The sequence below is a fragment of the Acanthochromis polyacanthus genome, chromosome 23 (assembly GCF_021347895.1).
Source record: "Acanthochromis polyacanthus isolate Apoly-LR-REF ecotype Palm Island chromosome 23, KAUST_Apoly_ChrSc, whole genome shotgun sequence".
Lineage (NCBI taxonomy): Eukaryota > Metazoa > Chordata > Actinopteri > Pomacentridae > Acanthochromis > Acanthochromis polyacanthus.
In genome coordinates this window covers 4,603,022-4,621,849 of record NC_067135.1, presented here as the reverse complement: position 1 = coordinate 4,621,849, position 18,828 = coordinate 4,603,022, and the positions used below count along the sequence as shown (strand labels likewise).

General features: G+C 40.8%; 1 protein-coding gene across 1 annotated transcript in view; it reads left to right on the top strand.

The window, feature by feature from the left end:
- Nucleotides 1–18,828, top strand: part of nrxn2b (neurexin 2b) — a 704,661-nt gene that overhangs the window by 392,365 nt on the left and 293,468 nt on the right. Inside the window, 2 exon segments of the mRNA XM_051943965.1 lie at nt 354–527; nt 4,459–4,578. Of these exon segments, the coding sequence (XP_051799925.1) occupies nt 354–527; nt 4,459–4,578 (294 nt within the window).

The window sequence follows — 18,828 nt, the reverse complement described above, 5'->3', positions numbered from 1 at the left end:
CCTTCACTGTGTCCTATCCAAGATGATGATGATGTGATTGGATTACAAAAGTACAAACAAAACCGAGTGTCTTAGTCAGCCTGTAGCAAAATAATAAGCAGTTGAGACTGTTCGAAACTACATATTCAATGACATTTCTACCTTAGCCGACAAATTGTCCTCATTTTACTTGTAAATGGAAATTGTTATTGTCTGAATATGTTTATTTTTTTCAATAATATTATTAAATGTCAGGAGTTAATTGTCATCCCAGTAATGACTATTATGCACATGCAATCAGTAATTACTCAATGCTTTTTGTTTCTTATTTTTCAGTTTCTTACTCATAGTTGCTGTGTGTGTGTGTTTTGCAGGGGAGCTGTACATCGGTGGCGTGACTAAGAACATGTATAGCAATCTGCCCAAACTGATTGCATCCCGGGACGGGTACCAGGGCTGTCTGGCCTCTGTGGACCTGAATGGGAGACTCCCTGACCTGATCGCAGATGCCCTCCACAGGGTGGGCCAGGTGGAACGAGGCTGCGACGGTGAGTAGTGGAAGCGGATGTCTATCGTTCTCAGACTTTGACTTCATGTGTAATTGTAATGCTCCCTGTTTACTAATACCGGTGATCTCTTCCACAAAGGTAAGGGTAAATCAGAAATTATCTCGCCTGTGAGTCACCAGGAGACATCAAACAACACTGGTTTTAAGTGTCAGTGTGTAGCAGTGTGCTTGTTATAAGTAACTAAAAATCCACTGCCAACTTTTCAACAATTACTCATCAAGGTTGGCTCAGTTTGAGAAAATGGCAGGAACTGTAAGGAAAACAATCCAGGCTCTGAGTGTACTCTTCAGAGACGGAAACAAAAACATCTATTTTTAATCACTGCTATACTTTTGTCCTTAATCACACCCATACATTGGAGCAGTTTCCTTGCATGGCCTAATCGCACACAAGATTGCCACTTGAACTATGCTTCCAGTAAATATGCCAGTGCAGTAAGTGCATTTCCATAGTTGTTATTCTCTGATATGCACCAGTAACCACACCCAAATTCTCTGGCATGTCTTTACAGTCTGTCCTCTGTTATCCTCTCTATTGCCCCATAAAACCTGCATGAGGGAGGCATCTTTCCCCTCTAATGTTATTGTCAGTGTGGCTAATCTCAGCAACATCCCACCCTCACCGGCTTTTGCTTCATCAATCTTGCCATTGTCGTGTTTTTACCTCTGCTGTGCGTAGTTTGCCGCCCTGTCTCAGGCTGCGTGCTGTTGGGTAGTTAATCGTGAGTATAACAGAGGATTTTTTGGCTGTAGCATTTCCCCTTCCACACACCCCACCCTCCGCCCCCTCCGCCATGTCTCAATGGCATACTGAGCGTCAGAGAGCACAGACTTGATTTCCCTGAGGGCCACACTGGCCGACTCGATGCAGCACTGATCCAGCCTTTTTTTTTCCCCCCCTCTTGTTCCCTAACGCTGCTACTTCTGCCAGCCAGCCTTATTACCTGCCTACAGTTATACACCACAATTACTTGGCTCCAAACACAGTTTAAAACTGCATTAAGCAATCATATTGCCTCCCGCAGGCAGCCAAATGGATGCTAATATTAGTTAATGATTGGATATGCCAGGGAATTGAGCAGTAGTAATTGACCAGTTTTGGAAGGGTGGACTCTTTTGACAAATATTAGTATACCTAGTCCTGAAGCTGTTGTAAATCCATGGAATATTTTTTTTTTTATATTATACAGATACATTAAAAATAATTTAGATAAATAAGATGTGATTCAGCTTTATTGTCACTGCACAAAACACAGTCCTCATCTCAGCTTGTTAGAAAGCTGGGGTCAGAACGTAGGGTCGACCACGCTACAGCCTCCCCCGAGAGGGTTATTACATCCAGAAGCCCAAAATAATTCACTGCTGAGCTACCGCTACCTCCTTTGATTAGTTATCTTTATTATTATAATCAAATTCACAATATCAAGCATTACCATATGCCAGAAACACTGTTTGTCATCAGTTTTTTTGGTGTTGATTGATATTTTCAACAATTAATATCCAAAAAAATTATTTCTAAAGCAATAAGAAGTGAAGATGACTTCATCACATGTATTGTTGCCATAGGACTAAGTCCACACCAACTTGCTTCTGAGCTCATTGTTAGCTTATGGGCTGGGGATACAGAGTGTTCGGAGGTGGCTGCTGGTCCGGTCTCTCCAGAGATGAACCAGACAAAGGCGAGAACACGGCACTTGTTCTTGTAGCTCCCCACTGACTCAACAGATCACAACAACAGAGAACAACAAAGGGGAAGGAGAGCGAGAGAGATGAGGGGAAGGTACAGAACCAGTTTTGCTGATTCACTGTAACTCAAGAGGGCAGACCCAAAAAGAGAGGTCAAAAAATTAAAATATAAGAGGAAAAGAATAAAAATAAAAACCGTGAAAAACATAACATTCCATATCAGCCTATCTAAAAATGTAACAAGCACAGGAGATTGCAGAAATAGAAGGAGGTGGGTTGAAGGTTCTGAGACTGTGCCTTTAAAAATAAAAACAATACTCCCTGGTTTATATCTGGCTGCCGTCCCAGTCAAAATAGTCTTCGTGTACAGTGATGCGGTGCTCCCAACACTCCCGTAACACTTAAAATGCTCCCTAGAAGCTGGATGCTCCAAGTCCCCATGGCACCTCCTGCGATGAGCGCTGAATCTCCTGATCAGTCAAAACATCAACCCTTCAACTTGAGTTTCACTTCCGGGAAGAGAAAGAAATCGCAGAAAGCCCAAATCTATCAGATTAAGCCGTATAGCAGAACTCTGCCTTTACAGTCCGACAGTCAGACCAACATCTCCTGACCAGCGCCGATTGTTGACGTGAACGTTGACTCATCCCGGCTGCTGTCTGACACAGAACCTGAAAGCTCAAACCAATCTCCAGTTGACTGCACTATTAGTGTGTGAGCAGATGTTTCAGTTGTAGCCAAGCTGTTGATGAGCACACAGTTGACAGCAGCGGGGGAATGAAGATGTGTGTTTACTTGGTTATTAGTCTTGCTCCCTCCCTATATTGTTCATGATTTTCCTCAACACGGCAGATGGAGTTTTATGCTCCAGCAAACCGGAGGCACCTAATAACAGGTTCTTAGTCAGCCGCACAATTGTAATGTTAGGCCAATCAATAGTTTAAAGGAAGACTGAAGAAGTGATTACATGACATGGTTATTAATTATGACAATATGCTTAATTAGATCCTGAAGGGAACCTTTTTATTATTGAGTAATTAATGGGTCAATTAGCATAGTTTGGCAGTTAAAGAAGTAGAAAGTGGATATCTGGGAGCACAAACAAAAACTACCATATTTTGGTGTGTGTTTACATGAAGAGTTTTACTTTTCCTGTGCATGTTTTTTTGCAGTTTTTTTTCGTCCATTTGGGGGACTGGGGGGTATTTTTAAATAGGCTATTTGTAAATGGCACAGTGAGATGTCTGTTTATCTACACGGAAACAAATTAGTCTGGCATTGAACCGTGGTTCTTTGAAAAATGCCTATGTTTAATTGAGATTTTAATTAAAAACCTCACTACCACCAACACCACAACCACCACACATACACACTTATTTTTTTTAGAGCACAACTGTCTTGCCTAAGACATGATCTGCACCCTAATCTTAGATCTATCATTCAGCCCCCCCCCCCCCCCCCCCCCCCCATCTAATTTAGAAAACAATTATTTGAAATCAGGTTTTCTTGGAAGGAAAACTAATTATGATCTTGTCTTCGTTCATTTCAACCAGTTGTATTAGCTACTAATAAAACAGAGTCAACAAAGACGAAACATTCGGTGAATCATGTCAGTTCATGTGACAATGCCTGTCGGGTCAATAGCATGTATAATCTGATGTGGAAATGTGAGTTTTAAGTCTGAATAAGAGCCTAGGATTCCACAGAAGACTTACAACAGGGTAGTTTCTAAATGACAGTTTAAATGCTTTCTCGCCATCCATAACAGTGGGAGGGAATAACTTCACTGAGGACCCACCCTCCCAAACACACACAGAGACAGAGAAAGCTTGCTTTTTACTCTCGTAAGCAAACTTTTTACAACACTTTATTTTTTGGTAGATCAAACATCCATTTTGCAAATGCTGAACTCTTGTAACTAACTTTTTGGCACCGCTGCGGTCAGCTGAAGGCTGCTGAGGGTGCACAATCTGCACGGCATTACTAGAAAATGAAACACTTTGAATCTACAGGGGGTGCCTGAATGCAAATATTATAGAATGATTAATAGAGCTTTAAAAGGCATCGTTTGGTGTCACTGTCTGCCTAGATCAGCTATATAGATATATTTCTTTTGCGATAACACACCCCTAATTGCTATGTGATCTTCCACGTGAATTTTTCTTCATTTTGTTTTCATTTTTTTGGACTGAAAACTGCTGCTGTGTATTTCATTATGCCTTCAGGACCCAGTACCACCTGTACGGAGGAGTCCTGCTACCATCAGGGGGTGTGTCTCCAGCAGTGGGAGGGCTTCACCTGCGACTGCACCATGACGTCCTATGGAGGCTCGTTTTGCAACGACCGTATGTGAAATCTTTCTCGTGAATGCCATGGTTTGAATGGCTCGAATGAGTGGTGCAGTGGAAATATTGGCAGGTGGAGAGCTGCTGATAGGGAGTTGGTGGTATAAAGTCAAAGCTCCACAGGCAACTTTGCAAGTCAGCTTTAGTAGTGACATTGACAGAGCCCCGTATTGTATAATGTAATACCAGACAACAAGATTTCTCCTCGCTGATGTTGTTTGGGCAGTTGTGATTGGTGAGTCCGGCTATCTCCCACTGAAGTACTCATTTATAGCTCTACAGGAGACCATTCATTTGAATCCTCGGGCTCTCAATTAGTGACAATGGGAGGCTCACACTTTTACAGCCTTAATTTATCATTAAAGCATCACATTTTTACATACATAAATATTTGGCCTTATGCAGTTAAAAATCGCGACAGTGCGACACAAACTTAAATAACAAATGACTTTAAAAATTAATCCTTGAGCTTTTTGCACACAACACATATAAAGTTAAACATCTAAACACTAGCTAACAGACTCATTTCCTCACTTCAGCAGGGTCACACAGGCTGTGCTACACTCATCAGTTATTCCTCTTCACACATTCTGTTACTCACATGTTTTTCTGAGCAAAATCTTGTACAACCGAGAGTTCGCCATGGGATTGATTCCTCGGCTCCTGAGGTACCGCTGACACATGCTGCGAGGAGAAACAGTGATTTAAGTCCTGTGTCCCTGCCATGTGGTCACCTGCTGGGTGGCTCACAGCCAAGGTGTAAAAAAAGGGAAGGTGTGGGGAGAAGGCAAGAGAGATTTATCACAAATGTGGTGTTTATTTGAATGTTTTAAGTGTTTCTTTCCCACGCTGACAGTATGTATTTATTGTAATATGATTATAGCTAATGTGGCTACTGAGGGTGCAGCTACAGTGTACACATTTGCATAGATATTGCTTAGGTGTGAAATAGCTTCATTGAAAATATTTCACCGTTGCCATAATGCTCAGACATTACTGCAAATGACTTTGTATATAAAGATAAATATCTTGACCTCTTGTCAGGGAGCTTTAGCTTTAATTAAGTGCAAAAAATTACCAATACAGTTACAGCAAACATAGTTGTGAGAACTCATGAGCTAATTTCTTCTCATTGTTCAGTTTACAGAAGTTGAATTTTGTCATTAAAGTGATATGGCTCAGTTGTGAGATATTTTAAAAAGTACGACATCTCAAATCATGTATCTCACCTCATAAACAAATAGAAGACTAAATCTAATCTAATGAGCTCATCAAACTGTCCACACACCTAATAAATATTTTATTATTTTCTAAACACAGAAAAGTGTTTTAAGGTGTGTTGATAATTTGCTGCAGCAACTAAAAATGTGATTTTACTTTTACTCAGCTACCAGCTGCCATAATTTGTTATATGCTTTTGAAAAACCCTTCGATTTGAATCAATAGTTTTAGAATCTCTGAGTTGGAGGTGTAATTGTGTGTTTAAGCTCTAGAAAGTTGTAGGGACACAGGTGGAGTCTTTTGATGCACAACATGGTTCAAAAGTGACCCAAATCAATGGATAATGGTCATCTCCTGACCCACACTGCGCATCAAAGGGTCATGAATGACTGTTTTCAGAGGAAAACTTGTAAATAATGTAAATTTAATCCACAACTAAATATATTTTTAGGAGTATATTCACACAATAATGCTGCTAGTTAAAATATGCTTAAATGATTTTTTTGAAACTGAACTGTTTTATCTGTTTGTAATAGATGTGAAACTGTAATGCAAGCTGAGTGATGCAAAACTCGACAAAGATGATAGGTGGGCCATGCAAGCTTCCTTTTGTGCTCTCTGTGATGATTTTCAATGAAATCTGTTATTACAATTATGTGCAGTTCAGGTCCTGTTTAGCAAATATCGGTCTGTCTTAAAGTGACCAGGGTGCTCACTCAGACACATTCATATCCCATCAGTTTAATGCAAAGGGATGCATGCCTAAATGGGGCTTAAATGTAGTAATAAAACATTTGTCAAGATGAATATTTATCGCGGCGCTTAAGAACTGTGTCTGTGGCAGAGCTCAGCTTGGTAACATAGAGCTTATACTCAATTAGCATTCAGCACTTTTTACAGGCTTGATTTAAACAGGGGCAGAGGCAGGGTGACAGGCTAATAGACTTGTTTGCATAAGTCTTTGTTTGCTTATGAAGTGGTAGGTGCTGAGTTAAGCTGTATCACCCTCACCTTCCCTTCTGTTTTTTAAGCCACCCTACGTTCCATTTGTGGTTGGATTTATCTTTGCTTGTTGTGTATTGTTGCTGCTGTTATGTTGGCTTTACAGAATACGACTGGGCGTGACAGTAAGGGGCTGATTAGCAAGGTGCTCGTTCGCCTCTTGGAAGTCTCAAGCAAGGAGAAGGTGATAATAAGTGTTCTGTCGGCATGACAGCTCTGCCAAGATAAGCAGAGATCCTCCGCTTCTTGAGAGGGGAGAGCAAATGAAGAAAAGAGAAAAAGGAAAAGGGTGCTGATTCCTGCATTTGAGTTGTTGCCTGTGGGGAGCGTTAGCAGCTTCTCTGCGCTGGTTTCAAAGATGACAGGTAGAAATGTGTGGAGGCAGGGAGCATACCAACATGTGTTCTGTGGAAAGATAGAGGAGATGTGTGTCTGTTTGGTGCGAGTGTGGAAACTGGATGGAAGGACTTCACCAGCAGCCTGTTTAAAGAACCATTGAAGATGATCTACCGTCAGTCTGCATTACATATGGATCTCTAAGTTTCTAACTCCATGAAAATCTCAGACATAAAAGACTACAATTGCAATTTTAAGGCTGCTGTGTAAAGTTCACTCACCCCATTCTGCTGTGTTTTTGGTGAGGGGCTGCCATAACACAGAATAGCACATTTGCACTATCTTAAAGAACAGCTCGAACCTCTAATTAGTCAGAAGTCTGTCACATGTCTTCTAAACTCAAGTGCAAACTTGATTTAAGTGACAAAAAGCTGGAAAATAAACATTTACTTGTGCAGTGGAATTACTGTGATGCTATTTGCATGCAGTATATAATTTTCCAAATGTGCTTTCCAACAGTATGTCAGCCTCTTTCTTGTGTGCATGCATTGCTGTAGCTGCTTTCTGTTGTAGGTTGTCCTTCCTTTCCTCACAACAGCTGCTCATCTTCCGACCTGCTCTCCTGTCATCCTCTCTGCCAGCTTGGAACATCTGAAAACAAATTTCATCTCTTGACCTTCAGAGCTTGCCCTAAGTTGACATTTTGGCTTCTTCTCTGCATAGTCTTCTCTTTCTTGTCTTTATTCCTCCTTGTCTCTTGCCAGACAAACACTTTGTCTCCTTGAGGCTTTTCACTGAATCTAATTTTTTTTCTGAACATACCAACCTTGGGAGAAATTTCCTTGAGTCTGCTCTGAAAACCAAGGTAGGAGTCGTTACGCTGGGTAGCATTTTAAACTTGTTTGAAACCGTTGCTCCATATCAGGAGATCATTCACCTTATTTGTGTTTATACACAGAAGACTTGCAGTATTCACTGAAAGCCCTATCAACAGGGTTACGCTCTGTTGCTCTCCACAGTAAAATTGCTTTTGCCTGTTCTCTGCCATGTGCTCCTGGTTTGTCTTCTGTGAATCTGAAAATGACAGCTGTGAAAGGGCTTAATTCTTTTGTAGAATCGCTTGTGCAATAGGAATCGTATAGCTCGGATCCTGCTTTTCTGCATGAATAATGAGAGTGAGACCAGGATGAAAAGGTGCATGGGCTGCATCGCTTTATGGATTCATAATAAGTACGGGTGCATGTCATCTAGAGAAGAGACAGAAATAGGGCCAGTGAAATAAACCAGCCTGCCACGTGGCAACACTATTTATATCATACTGTGAAAGATACCACACATTTACAGTCCACGAACAGAGCGTGTTTTAAAAATATGCGCTCTATTATCTTAATTTTCCTTTCAAAAGAGAATTAAAAAATGTGAATACATGATTGATAATGCGTTTTATTATCTGCAAGTAATAAGAAATTAGTCTAATTATGCAAGAATCATTGCTTGCACTGTTCTTTCTGGAAGGTCTTTTTTAGTCAGATGAAGCATCGAGGGGCCTTACATGTGTCACAGCAGTACCCTGCTCTACTAAAACAGCAGAATCATTGATATATAAATACTGTATCCTATGAAACAAAGTGGTTAAAGCACACAGCCATGCATCTACAGTTTCAGATAACTACAAAAACCCATTAAAAGTTGTGCTTCTAACATCATTCAACAGTATAAAGCTTAAGTTTAATTCCCTCAGTTTATGCACGGAGTCATTTGTTTAACTCTGGGTGGAAAGGCTGTCAAACTTATTGACACTGCTGCTATTATTTATGAATGCAGATTCACAGTTCAATGGGGGAGATATTGCACACTGAGATAAAGGATTCTATTATCCAGCGTTTTTCAACACCGATACTTCATGCCAGATAAACTGAAGTAATTTGTCTCTATTAGGCTTTATTACCTTTTGGACATGAGCCAATCATATCTGCTACCTGAGACATAATGGAGATTAACTTCTTGACTGCAGCTGCAGACAGCGCTTCGTCAAACCTTAAAGAAGATGTAGATGTTGTTTGCTTGTTTGATGCAACGATGTTTGTATGTTTGGAAAGAAAACGCACATTTCTAAAACTTGGATCCCAGAGTTACCAAATTGAATAGGAGGATGAGTCACATGGCCCTAAGCAGCTACTAAATAAAGAGCTGTGATTCCAGTGGAGTTTGGGTGTCTCATTATTTTCTCAGTACTGTTACAGAGATCTCTCTACTGCCAAGAATAAAAGCCGTGTAATAATCAGAGTCCCGTGAACTAATGACATATTGCATCTAAGCGTCCTTTAATTTTTGAGAATATCTCCAAACTTGTTGTTGCTTGTGTCTCTTTGACAAGTCACACATTTTAGTGCCCGGAGAAGAGCGAGGGAATTCAAATAACATGTGACATGGTGAATTCAAATGGGATTATCCAGGGGTTATTAGGACTGTGGATGGTGTTGATGAGGCTGAGGCCGTGTCCACAACTGCACTGATGTGGCTCTTTTCCTGAGTATTGTTATTGTTTGATTAATTTTGAAATATCTTTGTCTTTAGGGCATCCACTAATGGGATGGGTTTCTTGTTATTGGCAAACTGAAACACATTCAGTAGTTTTTGCAGTTGATGCTGCACTGTGGACTTGAAGTGCATCATATTAATTCTGACTATTTCTAAATTGATCTGTACGTTTTATAAATTCCGTAGTCAAGGCAACTACTGTTGAGAGCTCCTTTGTTGTCCTTCTTGAATTGGATAGAGCTATCTTCCTCCTTTCCCCCATCTCCAAATCATGCTGCACTGCAGACAGCTTCTTTTTTTTTTTTTAACTTGTATTTCTTATTTATGAGTGTCCACCTGGTAGGAAAAAAACTCTGCTGAGGAAGTCTAGTAGTCAGATTGGCAGAATATTGATGCCAGAAGTGATCATCATACCCCAGGGTTAGCACGGTTGCCTTTCACCCTCAGATAAAGGGAGGTGCCATGCTGCTCATTCCTGCTGAATAAATTTGTCAGGTTTCTGTGTAGAAATGCTGCTGAACAGTGCAACAGTTCACTCTGTGATGGATAGGTGTGTTTGTGTACCTGAAGTAGTCCAGAGGATCTATTCCCAGAATGACAAGCTTTTTCTTTTTTTTCTGAATAGTGGTTTTTCACCTCTTTGTGACCTCTTCCATTGGTAAGTTTACTCTGACAGGCCTACCGCACTAACCTGATGTAACAGATGGTTTGTTATTCAGAACCTCCTGAAAAGCTGTTCTAGGAAACTGTTGGGGTAAAGGACAGGGACTTTTAAAAAGTGCTGGGATGAACTAACCCTCTATCATGGGTTAACTTCCACTGTGGTCACACCTAAAACATTCCTGTGGCTTCCAGTAGTTTCTCAAAGGACACCATTTGGTCTGAACCACAGTGGTTTGGCCACAAGTGCATGGCTTGAAGCCTGGCAAGATGAATTAACATGAAACATGGCTTGAGGGAAGGATCAGGTATAAATAAAATTGGTCTTTGGTATTCCTCTTTTCTACACTGCAAGAGTCTGGAGACTTCACCTCGGCAGCTTCTTTTAACTCAAGTGCTCTCTGACGGAATTTTGTATGTATCCCTTTTCTTAAACAGCCTTTACTGTTCCGTTCTCATTAGCAGCAAAAACTTTTGGCGCAACACAGAAAAAACACATAGCATCTGACTAGAGCTGGAGGTTGTTTCCTGTACTGTATGTACACAGCTGCAATAATGGAACAACAAATAGAAAAAAAAAAAGGGCTGTCCTATACCCCTTCTTGCTCACACATACACCAGAGAGCATTTGTTATTCAGCAGCAGCCTGCAGTGATTGACTGGTCTATTTGTCTCTGCGTAGCGTATAAGTGGGCCACTTGGTATTCTGCCTTATTCATCTGGAACCAACTCAGACAGAGATGCTGTGCAAGTGCGTGTGGTACGAAGGCTTTGTTTCTCTCTCACTTTTTCATTCTGTGTTTATGTGAGTGAGAGAGCGACCATGAGAAAACAAGACGAAGAGGGGCCAGGGAGGGAGATCCTGGGAGGAGAGGCTGTGCACATTCTTTGTTTGACTGTATGCATTCACTGGGCGTTAACACAACACGTGCATGTGTACAATGAATCCAGCTGCTGGCGGATAGCACTGTCAGGAATACTAATTGAGCACAGAGTGGCAGTGTGTTTGCAGCACTGCTGATTTCAATCTGCCTCCTCCCCCAGTACCTCATCTTGGTTTCTTTTTTCTCCGTTTACATTCAGCATAATAAATCATTTATCTTGTCGCTGAAGCAGGAATCTATACTGTATTTAGAGCCATCATAAAGATATGACTGACCACATTCAGTTTTTTTTTCTTATGTGTAGTTCAGTTTTTATGCTGCTGATTCTATTCAGCTATTCTGTTCTTATTTTAATTTGCTTGTCATGTTTCTTGTCCAATTTATGTCTGAATTTTTGTTTAATTCAATTTAATCTCTCTGCAAACCACTTTGGTCAACATTTGTTCTTAGTGTGCTCTGACATTTTACTTCACTTGACTATACAGAAACTGCACATTACTGTGTCTAAAGATTTGATTTTCAACTGACACCTGTAATACACCAGTAATTCTTTTCACTTTTCAATTCTTGCCTATTGAAGCAAAAGCATCAACTAGTAATCATTACTAACAAGCAGGCTGGAAAATGGTATTACAATGTCTAAAATTCAGGAATGAGCAGATATGAATTGTGGCTGAACTGATACAGCAAAAAAAGTACTCAAAATGGATTTATTTATTTTTATTGCAAGTCATTTATTTATGCCGTATGAGCCCCGTAACATGAAGTTATTTGACTTCAACAATCCTAGATGAGTAAGTGCAGCTCACTAAACATTGTACTCCTTGTTTTTGCTAGCCTACTGTTAATGCTTGATAAGCTTGATAGGTTTAAACAGGCATTGGTCACGCAGAGCCCCTCTTGCCATCTTTTCTCACCAAACTTTAATGACACCTGATTACTGAAATGCATTCTCTCTCATCCTCTCCAGAGGTGATCATTTGGTTGGTGCATCGGTTGAAATACAAACAAAAAAAACTCCAAAATAAACAACAGAGAAGCCAAAAAAATCAAAGATGGCTACTGATCTCCAGAGCAAAATGGAATCCTGCCTCGCCGTGTGTGTGTTGCGCTTGGTTTGGGCTTTACACCAATTGTCAGACCGCTTTTTTGTGATGAAGGTCACACTGGTTTCAACATGGACTCAGTGCTCAACACAGCGTGGATCAGGACAGACTTAAGGGGAGGCTTTAGCCCTCTCAGATTCTCATCACCAGCTGAAATCACTCAGCCCAAACTCAGGAGGAATGAGCAAGCAGAGTGGCAAACCTCTCAGAGAGAAAAAAAACAGAATCTCCCCTCAAACCTCCTGATCCAATAAGGGAAATCAACAGTTTTTACCCAAGGAGCCGTCTGGGAGAAAGACAAGCATGGTCTCACATAAAACTCACAGAAGGTGTCTGACTATTTTTTTCAACATATGCTCTCTGACACCCTCATTCTCATTTTTGTCAAGTTGTGTTATTCATTTCTCCCACCTCTCATGTGGCTCCCCAGCCAGACCCAAAGTGCTGCTGTCCAGACCTAGCAATTAACCGCCACCTCATTAGGCCAGCAACACAGTGGGATTCCTGAATAATTACTTGGGTTGATTTTTTCATGTCCACAAATATAGACACACATACAACGAGCTCCCTCTCTACTTCCCATTTGTGGGCTGCTCTAGAAATACGATGGAGAGAGACCAGGGAGGTTGCAGCTATCTCCCCATTTGCAGACGCTGAGGGTGAGAGCATGGGCAGGAAAATGAAAGTGTGGCTGGAAAGGAGAGAGTGCGAGTGAGTAATGAAATAGTGTTTGGGCATGCAAAGGCAATTTTGGCTTTCCCAAAAAGAGGGCAGCGCTAAGCCCATTGGGCTTTAGAAGTCACCATGTCAAGAGCTTGAAGCGGATTGGTTGAGGGTGGATGGCCACACGCTGTGGCCCGCGGTGCTGAGGGCAGTGAGTGGAAGTAATAGCTACGGACAACATATGGCTTAGATGGAAATAATGCTTTTCCTGTAGTAGTCAACCGACTGGAACTCTTGTACTGCCCTGATTGAAAATTTTTGTCAGTGTGCCAATTTCCACCGGCTATAATGCTGCACATATGCAATAGATTGTAAAAGAAGCATCTCACAGATAAGGTTAATGTGAGTTATTACAATAGCAGTAGCTCACATTTACCTTATCTGTCTAGCTTTTGAGCACAGTTTTATAACACTCTCTCATATTTTAAAACTCCCAGTGCTCAAATCCTTAAACTTCAGGTTTCAGTAAACATTCTGTTCCTCATCTCTTCTCTCCAGAGTGTGTTTGTCTGTGAGCCTGCTAGCTTTGGCAGGTAAGCCAGACATCTGCCTGTATCTTTGGGTAAAAATACCAGAAACTTTCTTTTGGTCTTGATGAGTTTTTTTTTTTTTTTTCATTTGTTGAAGCAGTGCAGATTTTTTTTCTCAACCCTTGCTTGGTTTTAATTAAAGATTGCACACGCTTTCAAATCACAATGTGCATTAAATGACAATTAATGAGGCTTTGTAATTGCATTGAAACCATTCCAGCTACTCGCAAGCATTATCAAAAGCCTTTCACTGCATTCAGGAATAAGAACAAGAGAGGTGGGAGGGATATCTGTGGACTTGTGTGTGTTAGTGTGTTTGTCTGTGTGTGTACATGGTAAAGAGAATCAAAGCCTTTTTTTTTTTTTCAAATGGTGTTCAGTTCACACGTTTCAAATTATTCAATGCCTTTATTCACACTTTGTAAACAGCAGCTTTGTACATCTGAGTAGTGGCAACATGATTGAATTCAGTGGTGCAAATGCACTTCCAAATAGCATGCACTCCTTCTGCAATCAAACTGATGTAAACATGATACGTGGAGATACGCTTTGTGTGTGATATGTGAGTTTGTGCGTGCGTGCGTGACGCATTTGGAATGCTGCCACAATGCAGATGAGAACACAAGCAGGTGCTAAAAGTCTTTCCACCATTTTAATTTTTTATCCATTTCCAGTCATTTTTCTGGCTTGTTTTGTCTTTGTGAAATGGGATAAACATGCTGATCAAAAAGAGATCTACTTGTTTCGGTTGTCATACAATTCAATGTCAACTTTAATCATCCCAGTCTGTGTTAAAGGTTCATGCCCATTGCAATTCCTTAAAAAAACCTTCTCAAACACATCCTGACTCGCAAAGTATCAACTCACTGAGTATGGAATTATTGATGAACCTGTTGTAATAGAGGGCTACGGTATTGCTGGACTGTACATTAGATATGACTCAGCGGTTGGCACAGCAAACCTTTGGCTGTGCCTTATTTTTGTTGCTACACTACTCGCAAGACTGGGAAATAGGCTCATCTTTATAAAAAGGTATCTCTGCTGACATGAATGACAGCTGCAATATAAGCAGATCCACAGTTTATCATTGCTGATGCTGACCACCTGAAATAATAGCCAGTGCTTTAAGGCTGGCTACACTCTCAAAATGCATTAAATATCCGATAATACTGTCTACACATGGGATTTAGTAGGAGGAAATGCCTCGTCAAATTCCCTCAGTGTCTCTCTCTCTGCTTTCTCTTGTGCTTCATTTCCTGCGTCTGCACACACACACACACACACACACACACCTGAAAACGCTCAGGAACCTTAGCTGAGGATGTCGATGTTTCCTCGGGGCAGCAGCACAGAGAGAAGGCCTTTACTCAAGTTGACATGGTAGATCATCAGGACTGACACATACACACACGTTTGCACGTGCACGGCCGCAAACACACACCTATGTTGTATTTATCCCTGTGAGGGTTGAGCTGTCAATAAGTTGAGTTGACAGTCTCCTCTTCACCTTGTCTTTCCTCTGCATCCTGTCCTCTTCCTCAGCTCCTCTACATCCGCGCCCTTTATTCACTGTACATCTCCCATTACTCTCTCATCCACTGCTGCTCCCCCGTAGGCTGAGGGAAATCCCACGTTGCTGGTAACGGGGGCTTAAGCATTTAAAGCATGAGAAAGTTAAACATTAATACTAGGATGTTAAGTTAATTATAGTCTTTCAAGTCTTTCTCAGTTCAATTCAATTGCATATGTCACACCATATCATCACATAAGTCATCTCAGAGCACTTTACATAGCAAGGTCAGGACCTTCCACTGTAATGGGAAAAAAAGGGGCAATTCCCCCTGAGCCAGCAGAAAAAAGGTTCCCTTTTAACAGAAGGAAATCCTCCAGCAGCACCAGACTGCTGGGCAGCCGTATGTCTCCATTGGCTACTGGTAAAATATATATATACACATTCAAACCAGGCTCTCAGGAAGTCTTAATTCAGGGTAAAATATCAACAATTCTTATGGATTGAATACTTAAATTCCATCTATGGATCAAATCTGCAGGAAGCTGCCTCCTTGTAAATTATTTGACATGTTTTCTAGAGTCTGTCTTGCTGTTCTTCACTTCAGAAATCTTTGGTTGATGTGCAACAACAGCATGGATTAAAGGATAGATTGTGGCTGGATAACTCAACAATGTTTTACACAAACATTGGCCGTACATTTTTAGCGATGACTGTGATGACAGTTAAGCATTTTTGAACCACCTGATGTAAACTTACACCTGTTCGACGCTGCAATCGATTCTGAAGGCAAACAAATCAAAACACAACAAAAGTACTCATCAGCTTAGGAAAAGTAATAGAGATTCTGTGTTCTTGTTGAAAGGTGTAATCATCAGGCGCCGCGTGTCTGTGAACTCTCACGGTGTCCTTGAGCCAGAATCCTTTATTTGCACACTCTCTGGAAATCACAATTGATTGCGTGTTAGCAAGGAGCTTAAAATGGGTTTTGAAAATATGCACTTTCATCGGATGCCGGGATTTAACTTCTCAGACATCGTTGCCTCTGCAGTATCTCTTTTAATAAAAGAGAAATGAGAAATCAATGGCATGGATGATTGCTATAATGGAGCTGTAGAAATACATTCCATGATCTCTTGGAGTTGTTAAGCAGCGACATGTTTGTCTGACTGAATGCAGAAAGCCAACTTCTAAAGTATAATATGATACATCCAGCTCATTCCTCTGGCAAATCCCCAGTTGTTCATATTATTTATCTCTGTAATGAAATGTCTGCCCCAAATTGTCTTCTTCAAGTAGCAATAATGAGTTGTAATCCAGTCACGAGTCTGTCGGTATATTTTGTGGTTTAAGTGTGTCTGAGTGAGTGCACATGTCGGTATGAACATTTCTACAGCAGGGATCAGGAGCACCAGTGGAGTGCAAACCTACCCTAACATCGGATCTTGTATTTTGTACTCACATCTTCTTCTCAGTCCCTCAACCCATAATGGAATTGTCCAAGCGGAAATGCAGTGACCATCTTAAAACAGGTCTGATCTGTTGCCTAGTGAGGTGATAAACGATGGTGGCCGAAGAGGGCGATAAATCAGAAATATCCCCTTCCCTGAAGAATTAATGCACATTGATGCACATTCCTCTGCATCGATTCAAGTTGTGACACTTAAATAGATTTATTTATTCTTTTATTCTAGCTTATCTCATGATCCCATTTTGTTCAAAACCCTGCATGGAATTTTATATCAACTTGTTATTGCGATGTGTCAGGAGAGATATTTTATTGATATTTGATTTTTTTTGAAAGAGTAAATCTTTTTTTTTTTCATTATTTACTGCTGGGATAGAGCCGCACCATAAAACCTAATCTTCAGTGTATGTGCCCCATTGCCCAGCCTCTCAGTGTTTGACTTTTTGGAGATATGTGGCCACAGTGTATCCTGCCTGTGCTGGTATGTGCAGTTCCCGTACTGGGGTGTGCTGTGTCGAGAGTCTCTCTACATCATTGCTTCATTTCAGTGTCTTTGATTTCTGTGCTCTGACGGATGACATGGGGATGGGCCAAGTACAGATGAGAGCAACCATGAGAGAGAGAGAGCGTATAAAAAGAGGCAGAGAGGGAGAGATGGATGGCACTATTTTCAAAGCCCCTCTTTCTTAGCTGTCGAGGGAAAGTTTGACTTTCACAGTTGGAATGTATAATCAAGTCAGCTGTCTCTTTTCCTTTTTAAACAAGTCCCTATCTGACACAGGAGTAGGTTTGTATTTGTTCGTTTTACTTCTATACTTTCTGTTCAGTTCTTCATAGACCATGACTCTGACTTTGTAAGGCACTATTGACAATATATGATTTTGTTTAATTGCTTTATTTACATTAAATCAGAATCAATAATATGTCATCGCAGAGCCCCAAAGCTGCATCATAGTTTCCTCTTGTATTTTTTTGTTGTTAAATTTACATTCACACCTACGAATCCACGCAGAGAGCAGCACTGGCGACACCTAAAAGCAATTAAGCTAGTCAAAAATAATGGTGCAGACGTGAGATGTTGCATGACCAAAAAGAGGCTTTGATGAAAGATGTATCTTCACGAAAAGAATTTGATTGAATTCAGTCTATATCTCATGATTTGCACATGCATGATGCTGATAATGAGCATCAGCAAGTAGACTACTGGATGTGCAAATGTCAGTCAATCAAACACTGACATTCATTTCCTTTACACTTCACACATATTTTCTCAAATTGCACCCCACAACTCTGACATTACTAGATTCCAGACAATCTCCCTACACAGTAATGGAAGTATCTCTTTACTGCCAGCAATTTATGCTGAGATACATGTAACGGCATAATTTAATAATGACAGAAAGTTTGGGTATAATAGAGTGGCTTCTGTGTGTAGCATTTACAATGACTAAAACAAGAGCTCGCAAATAAAGGTAATGAAATTCCCCTAAATATACCGCAGGATACCGACCAGAACTCATGCTGTTGCTTCTTTATTTACCTTAAATGTAGTTATGCTTCTTGTGCTCTGTTTTCTGTGTGTTTGCAGTGCACTTCAGTATTTTATTAATCAACAGATAACGTTTTATGTGCAACTAAAGCTGGAAGTTAGCAGGAAGCACGTTTTTAGGACCTTGTGATTTTATACAGATCAACTATTCCATTAGCTTGGTGTTTTTAAGATGAAGACCTTCTTTCTATCTCCTCCCCTTTCCAGCTTAGCTTCAGTTTTGCTGTGATCTGCTATTTGCTGCAGAATTGTGTGTCCTCTTTATCTTTGGCTTTTACATGCACACGCGTGCACACAATGCAGTCGAGGAGGGCCAGGGATCGATTGAAGCCAGGCATATGAGCATAACAAAGTAGACAAGTGTCCTTGAGCAAAGCAGAAACCACATTAATAACCCCCAGTGATGACAGCCCACTTCTCCCTGAATGCAGCCATTCTGACTCTAGCTGAGAATGCCTCTCTGTAAAATTGATAATACATGAGTTTCAGCAAATTTGTTATCCGGCACTCATCAGAGAATCAAGATGAATTTTAATCATGTTTGGAATGCTAAGGAAGATGGTGCTGGAGCGTTCGACCTGTCTCAGTGAATCATCCTGTTGCTGCATATCCGGCTCTGCATTCGCTCTGTCTGACTGCAAATATATCCATCTTGTGTTTTCCAAATGTGCTTTCTTGCCTGAGCAGCAAGTAAGCCAGAACCTCTTCCCCACTCCCTTG